Source organism: Sitodiplosis mosellana, unplaced genomic scaffold, assembly GCF_009176505.1.
Source record: "Sitodiplosis mosellana isolate CC-2019 unplaced genomic scaffold, AAFC_SMos_1.0 Smas_scaffold_3, whole genome shotgun sequence".
NCBI classification, from domain to species: domain Eukaryota; kingdom Metazoa; phylum Arthropoda; class Insecta; order Diptera; family Cecidomyiidae; genus Sitodiplosis; species Sitodiplosis mosellana.
Window position 1 is genome coordinate 3,112,590 of NW_022595246.1, and position 15,971 is coordinate 3,128,560.

Sequence of the window (15,971 nt, forward strand, 5' to 3'; positions counted from 1 at the left end):
AAATTGTTCACCAATACACGCACACACGGAGAGAGAGAGAAAGAGAGGCGAATATACACGCGCTCAAAAGATAGGATCTCCATGGAATCCGTATCGCATGCAACACACAAGACACATCGCTATGCTGTCCATCCATACACACATACATGCGCAACTGTGCATAGAATATGCTTCTACTGCTGCTGCTTCTGCTTCACGTTCTAGAACTCACAAGGCAGCACTTAGTATTCTGTTCTGAGCGCGTCCGCATGTATTGAACGCATTTCATTCTCCGCATTTTGGCTTCCTTTTTTTCTCTCCATACATTTGTGTTTGTTTGAGAAGTCGTACTACTAATTCTCTCAATGCGTTCGCCAAAATTTTTTATCGAGCTCGTGAAATATCGCACCGAACGGGAGTGAGATCTCCGTTTGAAAACTTTTTTGAAGCCTTGCGAACGAGCGGGACAGATATATAGAGAGAGAGAACGGAAGAGCAGAAGAGTTTTAGTGGTGAGTGATTTTTGTGCAAGAGCATAAAATTCAATGGAATCAGCACAGAGCGCGCGTTTGTAATAAATAGAGATAATTTGGTTTTAGCAGAGAAAGAGAGCACATCGCGTGTGTAATCAATATAGGAGAAAAACCAGCCACCAAATCAATTTTATGTGTGAGTGTGTGTGTGTGTGTATATGTGTAATATATTCCACGGACGAAGAGAGCCGAGAGTAGATTGTGAAAAAAAGGAACAAGAGTAGGAAAAGCATTAAGCAGAGAGTGATTGTGCGAGAGAAGAGAACGAGAGAGAAGGAGAGAGAAAAGCAAGCATAATCACACATCAAATAGAATCTCATCTAACGGAGTACGTGCAGTGTGTACTACAGTTGCTGTTTTTTCGCCCAAACGTTCGTAGGTCAAAGAGGCACGGATTCGTGGTCCTTTTTTACCAAAAACGCAAATCATCATTCTGGGCATTAGGAGTGAGAGAGATTTGGAAATCTTCTAATTGGTGTGTGTATTATTTAACAAAGAAACGAAAAAAAGAAACTTTTTTCAAGAGAAATTTTCGTGTTTTTGGGTTATTGTGTGTTTCACTTATGGAAATTGTGTGCTAAAAATTTTTGTGCGTTCCATAAAACAGAGACCCAAATTCTCATCGTGAGCATCTCACATTATGTGTTTTATGTGTAAAGAGAGAGAGAGAGAGAGAGAGAGAGAGAGAAATGAAAAGAAAACACACATTTTTCATTCTAATCGCATCGCAGTAACAGCAATAAGCAACAACAATACCAGTAATAATTATCATTCAAAAAGTGATCTCGGCAAGCAATTCACTAAAATAAACGTTAATAAATTTGAATTATATGACCACATGAAATAAAAGCAACAAAAAAAACGGCGAGAGAGAAAGAAAGAAGGCAAAAAAAATCGTCAACAACAACAAAACCAATTAACACGCGAAAAAACTTATAGCACGCACATAATGTATATTCGCTACTCTTCCCTCTAAGTGAATGAGTTTTATTTATTATTCTGTGAGTGTGTGGTTTTTGTTGTACGCTGCGTTTTTTTTCTCTTTGTCTTTCTACTCTCTCACTTTGTACATTCAGCACTCACCAGCGCTAGTTATTCAATTTGAATATTATCATCAGCTCCTATGTAAATTCACAATTTGCTGATATTCATTGCTATTGCTGCTGTTGTCGTTGCTGTTGTTGGCTTTTTGCATTTGCCTGGCATTTCGGTGGTCTATTCAGTTGCTGTTGAAAAAAGTGTACAGTTTTACGGGCGTTTTTGGTCTGAGGAAAACGGTTGGTCGTTTGTATGTACAATGTACAACATTTAATGCGATTGATCGTTCCTCATTCATTTTGCATCGGTCGGTGCTGCTGCTGCCGCCGCTTTGATAGAGCCTATTTTAAATTCGGACGGGGGGCTCACTTGTGTCTCTTTTATATACTTTTTCCTGTTATTTTCAGTGTTAACCGAAAACCATTGTGTGCAAACACGGTGCAGACTGAAGCATACACATAAGTATATGTGGCATTGCAAATTGTATGTGACTCGATAGCGCGCGCGGTTGTTTCTGACCAAACAACTAACCGTGTTGGAATACACCTAATTGCCATAGATTTGAATTGAGCAACGATTTAGTTGATTTGCTGTTGTTGCTGCTGCAACAGCACTTGATAAATTGAGGTAGAGAAAATAAAATACACATATATGAACGAAAAAAAAACGAAGTAAAAACGAGAATCCAGAAGCGGCACAGAACACAGATAGAGAGAGAAATAACAAATAAAAATTAATAAAAACAAATAAATTTCAACAAAATTGGAGCACGTCACATTTGGTCGTTGGCGATGTACATCTGAATTTATTGTGGACACCCGTTTGTTAGCTGAAGTGAGGTTGTTTTTTCTCTCCTAGTTAAGTTTTAGATTCGAAATCGACAGTTGAACAAAAAATAGAAGAAAATCGACCCAAAAAAATAAAATCGAAAAAGACAAATCGAGTGGATAGATTTGTTTGTTTTTTGCCATTAGTGTGGCATAGTGAGTGAGTGTCTCCGATTTGAATACAGAGATAAAAGTGCATTTTGTGTTTGACTACCACGCGATCCAGATATTAGGCGAATAGTCACATTTTGAACGCATTCAATTCATTTTTGTTAAGTGATTTTTTTTATATTCAAATTTTTTTAGCCATAAATTCTCGAGTTTCAACTACACTACGCAAGGCGTTGATCGATTTGGATAGAAAAACTGAAAAGAAAACGAACTAAAGAAAGAAGCGAAAATAAGAACGAATTGAAAAAAATAGAGTCGAAAAAGATGGGTTTGTCCGGATGCTGTTGCTTGGTCAAATATCTTTTGATCTTGATAAACTTCGTGTTTTGGGTGAGTAATTTGTTCATTGTCCAATTATACAGAGTGTGTGTGTGTGTGTTTTCTTTTTTGTTTGAATACATGATTGAGCATAGACTTTTCCATCGAACAGCTTAGATATACTCGGTTTACGTTAAAATACGAGTAAAAATGACATTTTAAATATCGAACTCGAGCATAAAATGGGGGGAGAACCAAATATGTGTCTAAACATTGGTAATTTTCATGTAAATGCACGACTTCAGCTCGAAGCCATTCGTTCTAAATGCACAATGCCCGCTTTAAACAAATGGTGTACATGTGTTTTAAATACAGATTATAGCAAAGGCAGCAACAACAACAAAATGATGACGACGACGATGTCGACGTCGACGATGATGAAAGGCAATAGCCAGAGCCAGAGTAGCGTCGAGATGTTGAATATGTGTGAAAAATGTGTGCTTCACAATTAAAATCACATTCAGGAAAAAGATGGGTGCTGTGTAATGTTTCGTTCTTTCGTTCGTTCTGTGTCGATGTGTCGATGCTTCATGTAAAAATGTGGATTGAAACCGAATGAGAAATGTGCGCGCACTATGACGAAAATAATCACATTCGCCATTCACGAGTGTCCGCTGCTACTGACGCCGCCACCGCCGCTGTCGTTGCTACTTCTCATTCACAGAAAAATTGTTCATAATTTCACATCGACTCTCGAGACTCTTCCTTGTGGCAATCATCGTTCGCACGAGAGACGAATGTGTGATGCGCGCCTCTTGAATTCCGTTTTGTTGTCGCTCGCTGTCTCTCAAGAGAACCGTTTGTTTTGGATCGGGCCGCTGTTGTTCAAGAGAATGAGCTAAGTTACGTTGTATGCATGTGCATGTTTAAAAATAATCCGAATTCAGTCATACAGAACGAATGAAAAAGAAAACAACTCAAACGATCGAGAGAAAAGAAAAGAAAAACAGAAAGGCTAAACAAAAAACTGAACGGAATCATAAACGTTTGTGGCCGATCAACTACTCACATATGAATAAACGTTTGATAGAATACGTAAGAAAGTAAAACATGAGACTGACACTGAATCAGTGGCATGATAATCAGTCGGAAGATCGCGTTGCTCCTTTCGTCTTTTCTCTTTTTGGAAATTTATTATTTATTCAAAGGAGAAAGAAAAAAAAACGTTTAAAAGCAAAATGACGAATGAGAAGAGAGAAAAAAAGACAGTCATCCAACACAATCAATCTGTAAAAGGAATGGAAACGATATCACATGAAAGGCAAACCATAAATAAGTAAACAAATTTAAGTAACAATAACAACGACCGATGACGACGCGTGCAAAAGGAATATGAATAATAAGAGAAAATAAAAATGAGCCTAAGACGAATGAACGAACGAAAAAAAAGTGTTTCAGAAGGAAGTCGAGAGCGTGAGAGAATGAAGAAAAAAAAATCGGTTGGTGTAACCATACAAAAACCACACTTGCATATATTTATATATACTGTTTAGCCGCCCGAGCACAACACTCACGCCGTGTTATATGACGTCGATTGATTTTGATGGCGTATGCGTTTTCGTGCGTGGTTTAATGTGATATATCCCGATTTTAACTGAATGTATAAAGTTCTGTCGTTTACTTTTTGGGTGTGTTCACTCGTGAATTGAATTACATTTTCGCTTCTCTTTAAGGGTGAAATGACATTTAACTCAACGCAACGTCATTTCAAGCCAATTTCACCGTGTACCACATATAATGGCTCTCTCTACCGTTTTTCGTTCGAAATTCTTCCCTCCCAACAACGAAAAAAAAACAGCAGTCAGCCACAAGAAGTGCGGTCAATGTTCCAAGCAAATTTTCCCAAACACACAAACATTTCATCATATCTCATGCTGACATTTACTTAACGCAAATCATAGGCGCTTATATTTAAAGTTCAAAATCAAACATAGTTTCATCGATGAAGAAGCGGAGAATTTTTCGCTAGTGATTTTCCAATAGCAACTGATCAATATCACGAGCAAGCGCGTACGGTGCGGAGCACTGATTGCTGTTGTCAAGCAACAACGATGACGAATTTAATGCATTCCCATGGAAAAGAGGACGCACACGAAACAGAAAACTTAACTATAGCTATATACTATAAGAGCTAATGGAGTTGTAATTTGAAATTCGTTTAGTGAGTAAATCATCGTATCACATTGACTTTTATGCGTGTGAGAAGAGCCAAATTACATTCGTTTGCGATTAGAAGCTTATCTAAATGTAACATTTGCGTGGTTACGAATTTTCCGTATCTTCGCTTTGATTTTCATTTTCGATCCAGTTTTTCTTTTCCTGCTGCTTTTGCTGTTGGTATTGCCATTAAATACCACGGTTGCATTATTCCTCGTTGCTCGTTTGTCTTCAATCCCCGTACACTGATTTCGTATCACATACACTCACAATATGAACTACTCTCACTGAGTTGCTCTCTCCTTCTGTCTCACTTGCTCTCTCACTCACTCACTCACTCCTAGTCATGGTTTGGCTCTCTAGCGCGCTGTCTCAGCGCTTTTTCGCGTCACTCAACATTTCTCCAATTTTCTCTCATGAATATGTTGTACGTGATGTTTTCATCCTTGCTGAAGCGCCTATCAACCATTCTTTTTTCTTCTTCTTCTTCGTCGTCTTCATTTTGAAGTTTCAACACACTCAAGACACACGGACACAAAATACTCGGTTTGTGTGTCTGTGTGTGAAGGGAAAATATCATAAAAAATCTACAGTACCCAAGAAAGAATATTGTGCTCATTTTTTCCAAACGCAATAGTCGAGAGTTCTGAGTTTAATGTACTGAACATGCTCTTTTATGTTGTCGATGCCCAAGGCTCTCTCTTTCTCTCTCTCACATCGGGCGCTTGATTTCAACTGCAATTGATACGATGGAATTTTATGACACTTTCTCTGATATCAAACAGCACAGAAATGGTGATAAGCGCACATCGTGCGGACAACGACAACGACGATAGAAATGTCCATGACTTTTACCTTTTTTTTTTTATCGACGACGCTTGCTTTCACAAAACATTTTCTTTTTAATTAAATATGCGCATGAATGGGTTTGAGTTGTCAAATCAAATAAATCCAATATGTTTGGATGTTTGATTTTCCACCGCCGCTGTTTTATCTTCCATCGTTCGCTTCTTGTCTCACTCACACTCGAACTATATCCATCTAATGTCCTTTCACTCGTTCTGTTTTTGTCTGTCTAAGTGTATTTGTGTGCTTTCACGTTTCATTTTTTTCCTGTTCATTTGGTGACATCAACCAACGAGTCATTTCGTGTTCAGTCGCTATCAGATCGCGTATCTATGCTTTCTATGCGCATACATTCTCTATTCAGGAAGTAACGTGTTTGATTGTTCAATGTTGTTTCGTAGAATTCCGACCATTTCGATGTTCTTTTCGATGTGGAAGCATGTGAAAGGGGCGTCGTGCCCATCATCGAATGAACTAAGCCATGGGCACCACACAGCAACAAAAACAGCAACAGCAGTAATGTAAGAGCATTTTGCACACACGCTGCAATCTCTCAATTTTATCGTTTGCTATCATTTGGGTCATGTCACGCTCTCGCGTTCGAGACATTGCTTTCGAAGCCAGTGTATCATTGTGCCATGCCATGCTATGCTATGCCACTCATATCATTTTTTATTATAGCATTGCACTTTCAAGTGGCTCATCGTTGCTGTTAATGTATTGTATGCGCTTGCTTGTTCATTCTTTCGCTCGCTCCGCTCACGTTGCTCGCGCTATATCACTTAATAGGCTGGTGTCAACCGTTAAATTGATACACTCTTCGCTTAACTGAAGAGAGCGCACGTTTGTCGTTTGATTTAATAACGAAAGTAAATTGAAGGGCAAAATGTAGGTCAGATCGTGTTAGAGACACATTTCGGTAACCGCAAAAGATCACGGCGGAATCAATTGGAGAGAGGATATTTTAAAATGCAAATTTCTTTGCATTGAATGAGATCATATGGTGTTTGTTTGTGTGTGTGTGTGTGTGTGTGTGTGTGTGTGTGTGTGTGTGTGTGCGCGGCCAATTGAGACTAATTTCATGTTTTCTCCTTGTCTTTTCTTTCAGGCGGCTGGAATCGCTGCATTCACCCTCTTCGGATGGATGTTGACCGATACATCACTACTGGTGTCGCTTACCCAAGGGAAAAGTGATGTGTACATTGGCTTGTTGGTATTCGTTGGCGTGGCCACGCTCGTTATCATCATTGCTTTCTTGGGATGCTGCGGCGCATTAAAGGAATCGCAATGCATGTTGGTCTCGGTAAGTTGTCTTTTTAACACCACTCAATTGCACCCTTGATATTGTACTGAACATGGATAGTATGACATTCAAAACATGGTTCTTTACTTTCGTTTAGTTCTTCTGCTTCTTGCTGGTTGTATTGGTGGCCGAGATTGCGACCGGCGTTTATGCATACCTCAATCAAGATCAACTCCTGAAGATAGTACGTACCAGCGTCAAACACTCCATTCAAGAAGACTACAGTGTCAACAATATTCAAACGCAAGCCTTCGATGCATTCCAAAAACATGTAAGCATTTTCATATTGATTCGATTTTTCTTTTAGTTTTGGAATGGCGCGGAATTCTTTTGTCATTTTAAAATCGATATTTATTCAAGAAAATGTTCTCAAAAGAGCAAATTTGCTTTTAACATTGGAAATGTTCTTTAAACACGAAACATTTTCGGTGAAGAAGAATTTTCTTTTTTCGTGAAATTTTTTTTTTCTTTCTTGAAAAATATTTTTGATGACATTTTAAGCGATAGAGCGTTTTGCTTACAAATGGTTAATACATTTTATTCATCCGTTCGATTCAATTAGCTCGAATGTTGCGGTGCTGAAGGACCAAAGGATTGGCAAACCAGTAAATTCAACAACAACACCAAGGCATTGAATTTGGATGTATCGAGTCCGCCGGAAACGTTTATCATTCCACAATCTTGCTGCAAAGCAAACATCTCGGAAGCCATCTGCAAAAAAGAAACACGAATTCCAATTGGTGCATCGAAAATAGAGTCACAGTCGATTCACTTAAAGGTAAATTCATAGTATCACCACCACCACAAAACCACAGAATCTAATTTCCATTTTGTTGTACACGCACGAACAGGGATGCTCGGAAAAACTGGTACAAGAGGCGCAAAACCATTTGCTAATCATTTTAGCGATAATCGCTGGTATTTTAGTGTTTGAAATATTTGCACTGATGATATCGCTATGCCTATGCTGCGCTGTCGGTGACAGAGAAGACGATTATAAATCTTAAATGAGACCAGCTACCAACAACCGAGCAAAATCAATAGGAAATCGTAATGTTGGTACTGTGTTACGATTTCATTCGTCAAGGCATCGATCCACATATTTAAATTCAGCCCATTATTAAATTCAAAACTATGTGACACATTACTGCATTTTCTGTTTTCCAAAATTGAAGCAAAACAAAAAAAATAACTGAAAAACACTCTGTTTTTCTTTCGCATGATTATTCCATTTTATTCAAAAAGAATGCAAAAACAAAATTAAAAGAAAAAAACCCATAAGTAGTCATTTGATGTAAGAAAATTAAAAGATAAAAATGAGACAAAAAAAAAATAGAAAAGATGAAAGCAAACACGAGACGAAACAAACACTTTAAGACTTGAAACCGTCGTCAAAATCGAACGAGAACATTTGAACGAGATAGAAAACTCAGCTTCAAAATCATAAGCATACACACTCACAACCCACACACAAACAAACAAACAAGCGACGGTTCGATTTTTAAATGTTTTGTGCCAAAGATATTTACATTTAAATTAATTGTGTATAAAGAAGAATTATTTGTTGTTAATCGAGAAAAAAGAAACAAAAAAGAGAAATCCATTCATTTATCACCAATGAAATGCACAGAACACACACACACACTAACACACTCGTCAAGACAGCATGGTGAACGTGATCACGAAAGTGGATTTCACGAAACAAATGCATGTGTTCCGAAATTCGTGCAGAATTCAAATCGCGGCTAATCAAAAACACAAGAAAAAAAATGAAAAGAAGAAATCATCAGCTAATAATTTTGTCATTGAAAATTTTTTTAGATTTTAAATGTTCGTTGTGGATAAGCTTTTTCTTTTGGAAAAATCCCTGCCATTCCATACATACCATACCCAACAAAAGAAGGAAAATTCAATCAAATCGAGTCGGGCTCGCAAGCGAAAATGTTAATAAACTTTTTTTTGTTAATGATATTTTTTTCAAGAGAAAAGACTATTTGAATTAACCAATCAATCAATCGATTCTCTTCCAATAACCAACTTTTAAAGACTTTGTTTTTTTAACCACACCCCGGTACATTTCTTTCCTACCAACTAAGGCATCTGTCTATTGATATAAAATATATTCATAATAATTTGTAAGTAAACCAAAAAAAAAATGAAAATGTTTTTGCATCGTTTTTTCTCTCAATCCCTCTCCCATCTCTCCCACATTGAAACAAGTGTACCCACATCGAGATATGTTCGTTTTTTGAAAGATAATGGGAATGAGAGCAGCGGAGAAGCGGCTAATGCACCAGAAGTGAACAAGAATTGAAACAAAAATTGCATTTTTTTATACCTAAATTAGAAATGAAACACATTTTCTTCGATCTGTTATTTTTAGCTTTGTAGCGATAAGTTTTTTTTTCTGTTCTTTTTTTCTCTCTCCTCTACTTCATTTGAGCGAATCAATTTCCACTTTTATCCCATTTCGTCCTGTCAGTTGACTTCTCTGCAGAATTTGTTTTTTTTCATTTAGAAAAAATATCGATTAAATACAAAAGTTGAACACTGTTTTTAGTATAATGCTAACGTCCGCTATGAGGTTGTCAATGATTATGGTCGATTAAATGTTTCATTTGGCTATAAATTACCATAGGCAAACTCAAATAGAAACGTTTTGATTGTGTGAGTAAAACACAACCACGACGTGAATATTCAACATTTTGAGCTTAAAATTAGACGTGTCATCGAATTCTAGCACGATGAAACATTTACTCGATGCGGATAGAGACGAATATATGTGTGCCATCGTTCGTTCAAATTGTCAACCACATTCAAGTCTTGAAACCATTTTTAAAAGAAAAACAATCTAATTTTATCTATTTATGAAAACGAGAGAGATAAGGGTGAATAGATTCATGTTGTTACTTGGATTATTGCTATTCTATTATATTTAACATTATTATTATGTAAAATGATTACTGCATTTGGAGGCGAAATGAAATTAAGAAGCATGAATAATAAACAGATCTAAATAAAATGAAACAGTATTGTGTACAAAACAATGGATTTATGACGAACAACAGACACTGTTGGCTCTTTTTACCTTCGGCGATTGGAGTAACACGTATGGCATGAATAGAGAACAGAAGCCGGATGAATAGTTTACACACAGTATCTATTGCAAATAAATGAAAAACAAAATGACAATTTTAGAGACACATTTAAATTTACATACATACACACAAACAAACAGATTTGCACATGACTCAAATTGAAAATATTATACAAACAGATGAAGTAATTCAAATTGAAGAGTATTTAATTCGACTTTTTCTTAAGTTAAACACACTCCCCTAATTGCAAATGAAATAACAACCAATTGATACAACTGAATTCGTACGGCTAATTAGAGATCAGAATATATACACCAAAATCAGGCTTCATTCATTAACCACAAGAAAAACAAAATACGATCAGATCGATAGAAAAAAAAGACTAAAAAAAATTACAATCGAATTAAAAATGACTTGAACAATTTGAACCACCTTTTAACGATTTTAGGCATTTTGCTTTTTTTGATCGTAATTTTAAATGTGAATATATGACAAAATGAAAACAAATAATTCAAGTAATTTTTACTCTAACGATAGCAAAAATCGAACATCACTTTTAAAGAAGAAAACGCTTTTTTTGAATGCATTTTTTTCGTTCGTTCGTAGACAAAGGCAAAACAAAACATCGACATTTTTTTATTCATTCATCATTTTTGATTAAGATATAAATTACAAAATTACCGTAGAATCCATTCGATGCTTACATCTCTTCAATGTTCAATTTTGTGTCCCAGTAGTTTTAAAACAGCCACCACTCGAAATTCGATTGAGGATGAAACCTTTTCCGGACAAAAAACAACAAAAAAGTAATCAAATTTTTTTAGTATGTAATTTGTGTGTTTTAAAAAAAAGTACAATATCGTAAATGAGAATCATGAAATTGAATATAAAACAACATGATGGAATGAAGCAAACAACAACAGAAAACCATACAAATATTAATAGTGAATAATGTCATACAATTAGAAAGTATTTAATCGACGCAGTTTTAGGATACTTCACACGAAAATAAAAATTATTATTATAATGATATGATAAAGCAAATGGATTCTGATGCAATAGAAACCGATTCCAGTATGAAAATACAGTAGCTGCAAAATGCTCGACATCTACCGAGCCAATCCAAATGTATGCGGAATGTTTTAACGAAATCAAATCACTTCAATAGCCGAATTCAAAGCGAAAGTTACCATGAAAATGAACACAATTACAACAAAACATTCAATGATGTCTCAGCAGCTCCTAAAGCCATTTTCACTTATAGACGAATCGATTTTAGCGTTGCTACTGTAATTTGGTTTGCTATACGTATTTATTTACGATATCAATTCAATTTCAACATTTCGTTCAAATAGACAGAAAAACAAACCAACCAAATTCGATAATAGAAAACGACTGCAATTAAATGGAAAATCAGTTGACTCATTGGTGCAACAGAACATACACACATTTTATTACCAAAATGAAAGCATAAAGAACATATATATCTGTTAAAATATGTCAAATTGAACACTTCAAAGTTCCCAAAAAACAACCTTTAACTGTAAAACTACAAACTAAATTAAAAATAATAAAAAAAATTAAAAAAACCGCACAAAATTGCCATCTTATTTCATTTTTGCGTTTCAGGGGATCAGATAAAGATAAGTGAGAAGTGTGACTCGAACTTATAATTGGTAAGGGAGGATTATGAAACATCGATGGGATATTTACTATCAAATGGATAAATACGGACGAAAGCTCTGAATACCTAAATACGTGATACATGCAAGGTCAATTACAACATGAGTTTAAAAAAGTTTCGTTGTCTTCAATTGCAAGCTGCAAACCAAAATAAAACAAAGAACAAAAGAAATTGTATTCAATCGAATTGCAATATTTATTATTGTGTGCTTCTAATAAAATGAGTTGGTATTACATCCTTTTATCCTCCATGTATTATATTTAGGCCGGAACATTAAATTTCGCATACTTGTCACTGCGTTTAAATGTGGAATTTCTGCCAGCATATTCGATGCCATACACTCCAGTTACCCATCCTTCTGAATTTTTACCGAACATTCTAACTGGTCTTTCATATTCCATGGCTCGTTCTGCAAATTCACAGGTCTCAAAACCATTAGCTGCATGGTACGCATTGTTCCATCCACTCCCTGGGTCATTTACCGCAATGTGACATGGCCAATCCGGATCTATTGGAGCCGTATATATGACGTTTGTAACATACCGAGAACATGACGTATTTGAAACGTCTAACTCCATCTACGGATTTTTCCAGCAGTTGTGTTCTATTGAGTTGCGGTTTCAACTATTTTTGGGCGAAATTATCTCAAAAGTATGCTAAAATGAGTTATTTGTCATGCGAACGCTCAAACGACTACTGTTAATGTACGCACTGATTCAGTAGACATGCAATGGTTACTAGATGACAAATTTACAATACACTCGAGTGCGTGTATTTGCGCGTACATTTCCGGTAGCCGTTTGAGCGTTCGCATAACAAATAACTCATTTTTGTATATTTTTGAGATAATTTCGCCCAAAAATAGTTGAAATCGTTATATGTCTACTCGATTCACAACTACTGGAAAAATCCGTAGACGGAGTTAGACTCCCGTACCAAATATAATGTATTGAAACTCCATATACATGCTCGGAGTATGGTTTGTAAATAGTCCATTAATGATATAATCGAATCCATGCGTATCGCCTAAACTATGCGAATCAACTGAAATTGAACCATATTATAAAAGTCGCTCGAAAATGAAAAACAATTAAGTCGAAAAACTGATTTCTGTATACACCAATTCCAATCAATAATATAATCAAAACTGCTGCACAGATTTTCATCTTGATTACCAAAAATAATTCACTCAGGGAACTTCGACTTCGGATGGTGGGAAACAAAAGTGGACAATTCTATAGATATAAATGAAGGCAACGATATGAGTTTAGCTTTGAGATCGTATTTAACTACTTTCGTTGAAAAGAATAAGTGCAGTTACAGTTCGGTCACAAGGGAAATTGAAGACAATTCTGTCAATGATGTAACAAGATTTAATTCGAAGAAAAATAAATCAATTTAATTTGTTTCAAATTTCGAAGTGTTTTGCCAGAAGATTTTAGAAAAGTCTAAGTTTTGTTGTTGTTCAAAATATGGGAACAATATTAATGTGCACAATTCGAATACAAAACACTGACTATGAATGCCCTGCATTCGGTAGCTATTTAAATAAGAAATGTTACATTCTAACTCTTGTTTGTGCAAAATGGAAACAGTCGAAAACCGAACAAAAGTCCATCGCCTGGGTGGCCAGTAGAGAGAAAAATGCAAAAAATGCCGAAAAATTGGCATTTTTTCGGTCATTTTACACTGTAACTGGCCCAGAATGCCTTTTCAAGGGCTAATGTCTTGGTAAAAGTTGTAGATATTGACGAGCCAAACAAAACCCTATCATTGGTTTTTGCCGAAAATTGGCTGGAAAAATGATTTAGGTCGAAATGTTGCGATATGAAATGGCTTCCGAAATCGCTGTCATGAAAATTTTGATATAAAAACTGGCAGGGTATTTTATATGGTGACTATATGATTTTTTTAGACAAAACCTATTCTTTTGAGGTACATTTTTCGAATCCGGTCGGCACTTTTTTTTTGTGGACAACTTTTTTTTTGGACCAGTCTATTGTTAAGGTTTTGAATTTTTTTTTTAAGTTTTCCAATATACACCACAGGCCATAAGTTTGGATACCCCTATGAAACGTTTGTTTCTACGTTTTTTGAACATTTTCACTTGAAATTTAGTATTGGATATGAAAATATATCGAAATTCTGACCGAATGGATGATTTGGAAGATAAAATTTGACCGGCCTATGGCCATCTTTTGGCCTTTGAGCTGTGGGAGCCAAAATCGAAGTCTTAAACGGGCCATCGGATTAAAAAGTTAAATACGCCATTGGAAAGGTCTTGAAAAGTAGATGTGATTTTTGGTATAAACATCAAAATCGGCCGGCATTTGGCCAAGATATGGCCGTTTGTAATTTTTGGCCGAAATCTTCAATCAGCCATATCTTGGCCAAAAGCTGGCCGATTTTGATGTTTAATACAAAAAATGATACGTACTCTCTGAGACCTTTCCAACGACGTATAGCATGTTGAAATTGGACAAGCGGTTTGAAATTTAAAAATTTTGGGCCAAATTCATTCATAGGGGTATCCAAACTTATGGCCTGTGGTGTATGTTTTCGTCAATTCAAGATTTATAGGAATAATGAGAATCGCTTCAATCCTTGGGGATGTAATTTTTCATAACGATTCGTTTGTTCTTCCTTCTTCTTTGTTTATATGTATTGCATGAGATAACACGAACTGTCAAAGATTTCAGAATAAAAGAGCGTTTTTTCATTTTTCATTTTCCATTTTCATTGGTGATCACGATCAGAAATAAAATCATTTTAGTGTATCTGTCTCTCGTACAGATGTGTATTACATAAATTGCAGATAAGTTTCTTTTGAACAAATTGTGTTGGATTCTACATCAATCGGTAAAAATAAAATTCTTATCATAATATTTGAGGAAGGAATGAACGCAGTTTCTGTTGTTGAGAAAAAAATGCAACTAAGAATGAACAATAATGATAATGATTTTGGAATTTAGATGAAAATGACATTCGGCGTATTGGATTAATACTATCAGTGTGTGATATAAGAATATTCATTGGGTATAAAACCACCATTGAACATGCGGTGGTTTATACGAACACAATGTGCTGCGTTTTCCGTTATGATAGGGCTCCGTTGGATCACACCAGAAACGATATCTCTTCAAGTTTCCGCATCGTTTGATGATTTCGGAAGCACAGCTGTGTGTGAAATTATCACAACCAAGCCCAATTTCCCGTAGAGAAGGTAATGCTTCAACTATCCCAAGCACCTTCTCAATTTTTTCTTCCTCGCTGTTTTGTTCTTGGAGTATTGTAACAAATTTTCGTATAGACGGATGTCTTTCGATGAACGAGTAGAAATTCGGCTCATCTTCATGATACACGCTATAGTTGAAGAAATGGAGCTCTTCCAGTTGGGCAAATGTAAAATGTAATGCTGGATACTTGTAGTATTCATGAACATTAAATTGGACCACGAATTTTTTAACATTCTCCAAGTAGTATTTATCATTTCTTCCATTATAATATCTGTTGTACCAATATGCATGGTTGAATGTGAGGTATTGAAGACTTGGAAGGCCCTCACTTATTGCTTGAAGTAAATCGTGACGTCCAGTGAAAGGTATTTCCAAAATTTGCAGCTGCGGATTAAGGTGTAGTAGTTGCTTAATCTCAGCGAATTTTGCTTCAAATTTTTCATCTCCTGGTCTTACTTGTGGACATATTTTCAAATGCACTAAATTCGGGAAATGATTTTCAATGCTCGCAAAATCAAAAAGGAATGCTTTGGTGTTCTCCAAGACATAATCGAACATGTATGAATTGCTTGTTGAACTTGTCGTTTTGATATGTTGAAATAAAAACGAGAAGATATTTTCGGTCTCTATTTCCAAGTATTGCATCTTTGGAAACAATCTGTTCAACCAATCTCCTTTCAGGCGGGATCCTTGTACATGAACTCTTTCGACGTTCAAAAAGGGCTTTCTAAGGTAGTTCAAGTTACCTTTAACACAATCATCAATTACGATTTCATTCAAT

The 15,971-nt window shown here is 35.9% G+C and overlaps 1 protein-coding gene and 1 long non-coding RNA gene across 7 annotated transcripts; one reads left to right on the plus strand and one right to left on the minus strand.

Moving 5' to 3' along the window:
- Positions 1-228: 228 nt before the first annotated feature.
- On the plus strand, positions 229-11,869 carry LOC129565639 (CD9 antigen-like). Of its 6 annotated transcripts, XM_055440732.1 has the most exons (8): positions 601-732; positions 789-1,136; positions 1,958-2,537; positions 2,684-2,878; positions 6,978-7,172; positions 7,270-7,443; positions 7,735-7,950; positions 8,024-11,869. In XM_055440732.1, the coding sequence occupies exons 4-8, from the start codon at positions 2,813-2,815 to the stop codon at positions 8,177-8,179; spliced, it is 807 nt and encodes a 268-aa protein (XP_055296707.1). In that variant the 5' UTR covers positions 601-732; positions 789-1,136; positions 1,958-2,537; positions 2,684-2,812; the 3' UTR covers positions 8,180-11,869. The 6 variants fall into 6 exon arrangements, with proteins under 6 accessions (XP_055296709.1, XP_055296710.1, XP_055296711.1 ...); XM_055440731.1 differs by lacking the exon at positions 1,958-2,537 and having other exon boundaries at positions 789-987; XM_055440734.1 differs by lacking the exons at positions 601-732; positions 789-1,136; positions 1,958-2,537 and adding an exon at positions 229-491.
- On the minus strand, positions 9,102-13,191 carry LOC129565640 (uncharacterized). The gene is made up of 3 exons (XR_008687651.1): positions 13,075-13,191; positions 12,891-12,998; positions 9,102-12,462 (listed from the first exon to the last, which is right to left on the minus strand). It is a non-coding gene; the product is annotated as an uncharacterized LOC129565640 (long non-coding RNA).
- Between the last annotated feature and the right edge of the window lie 2,780 nt (positions 13,192-15,971).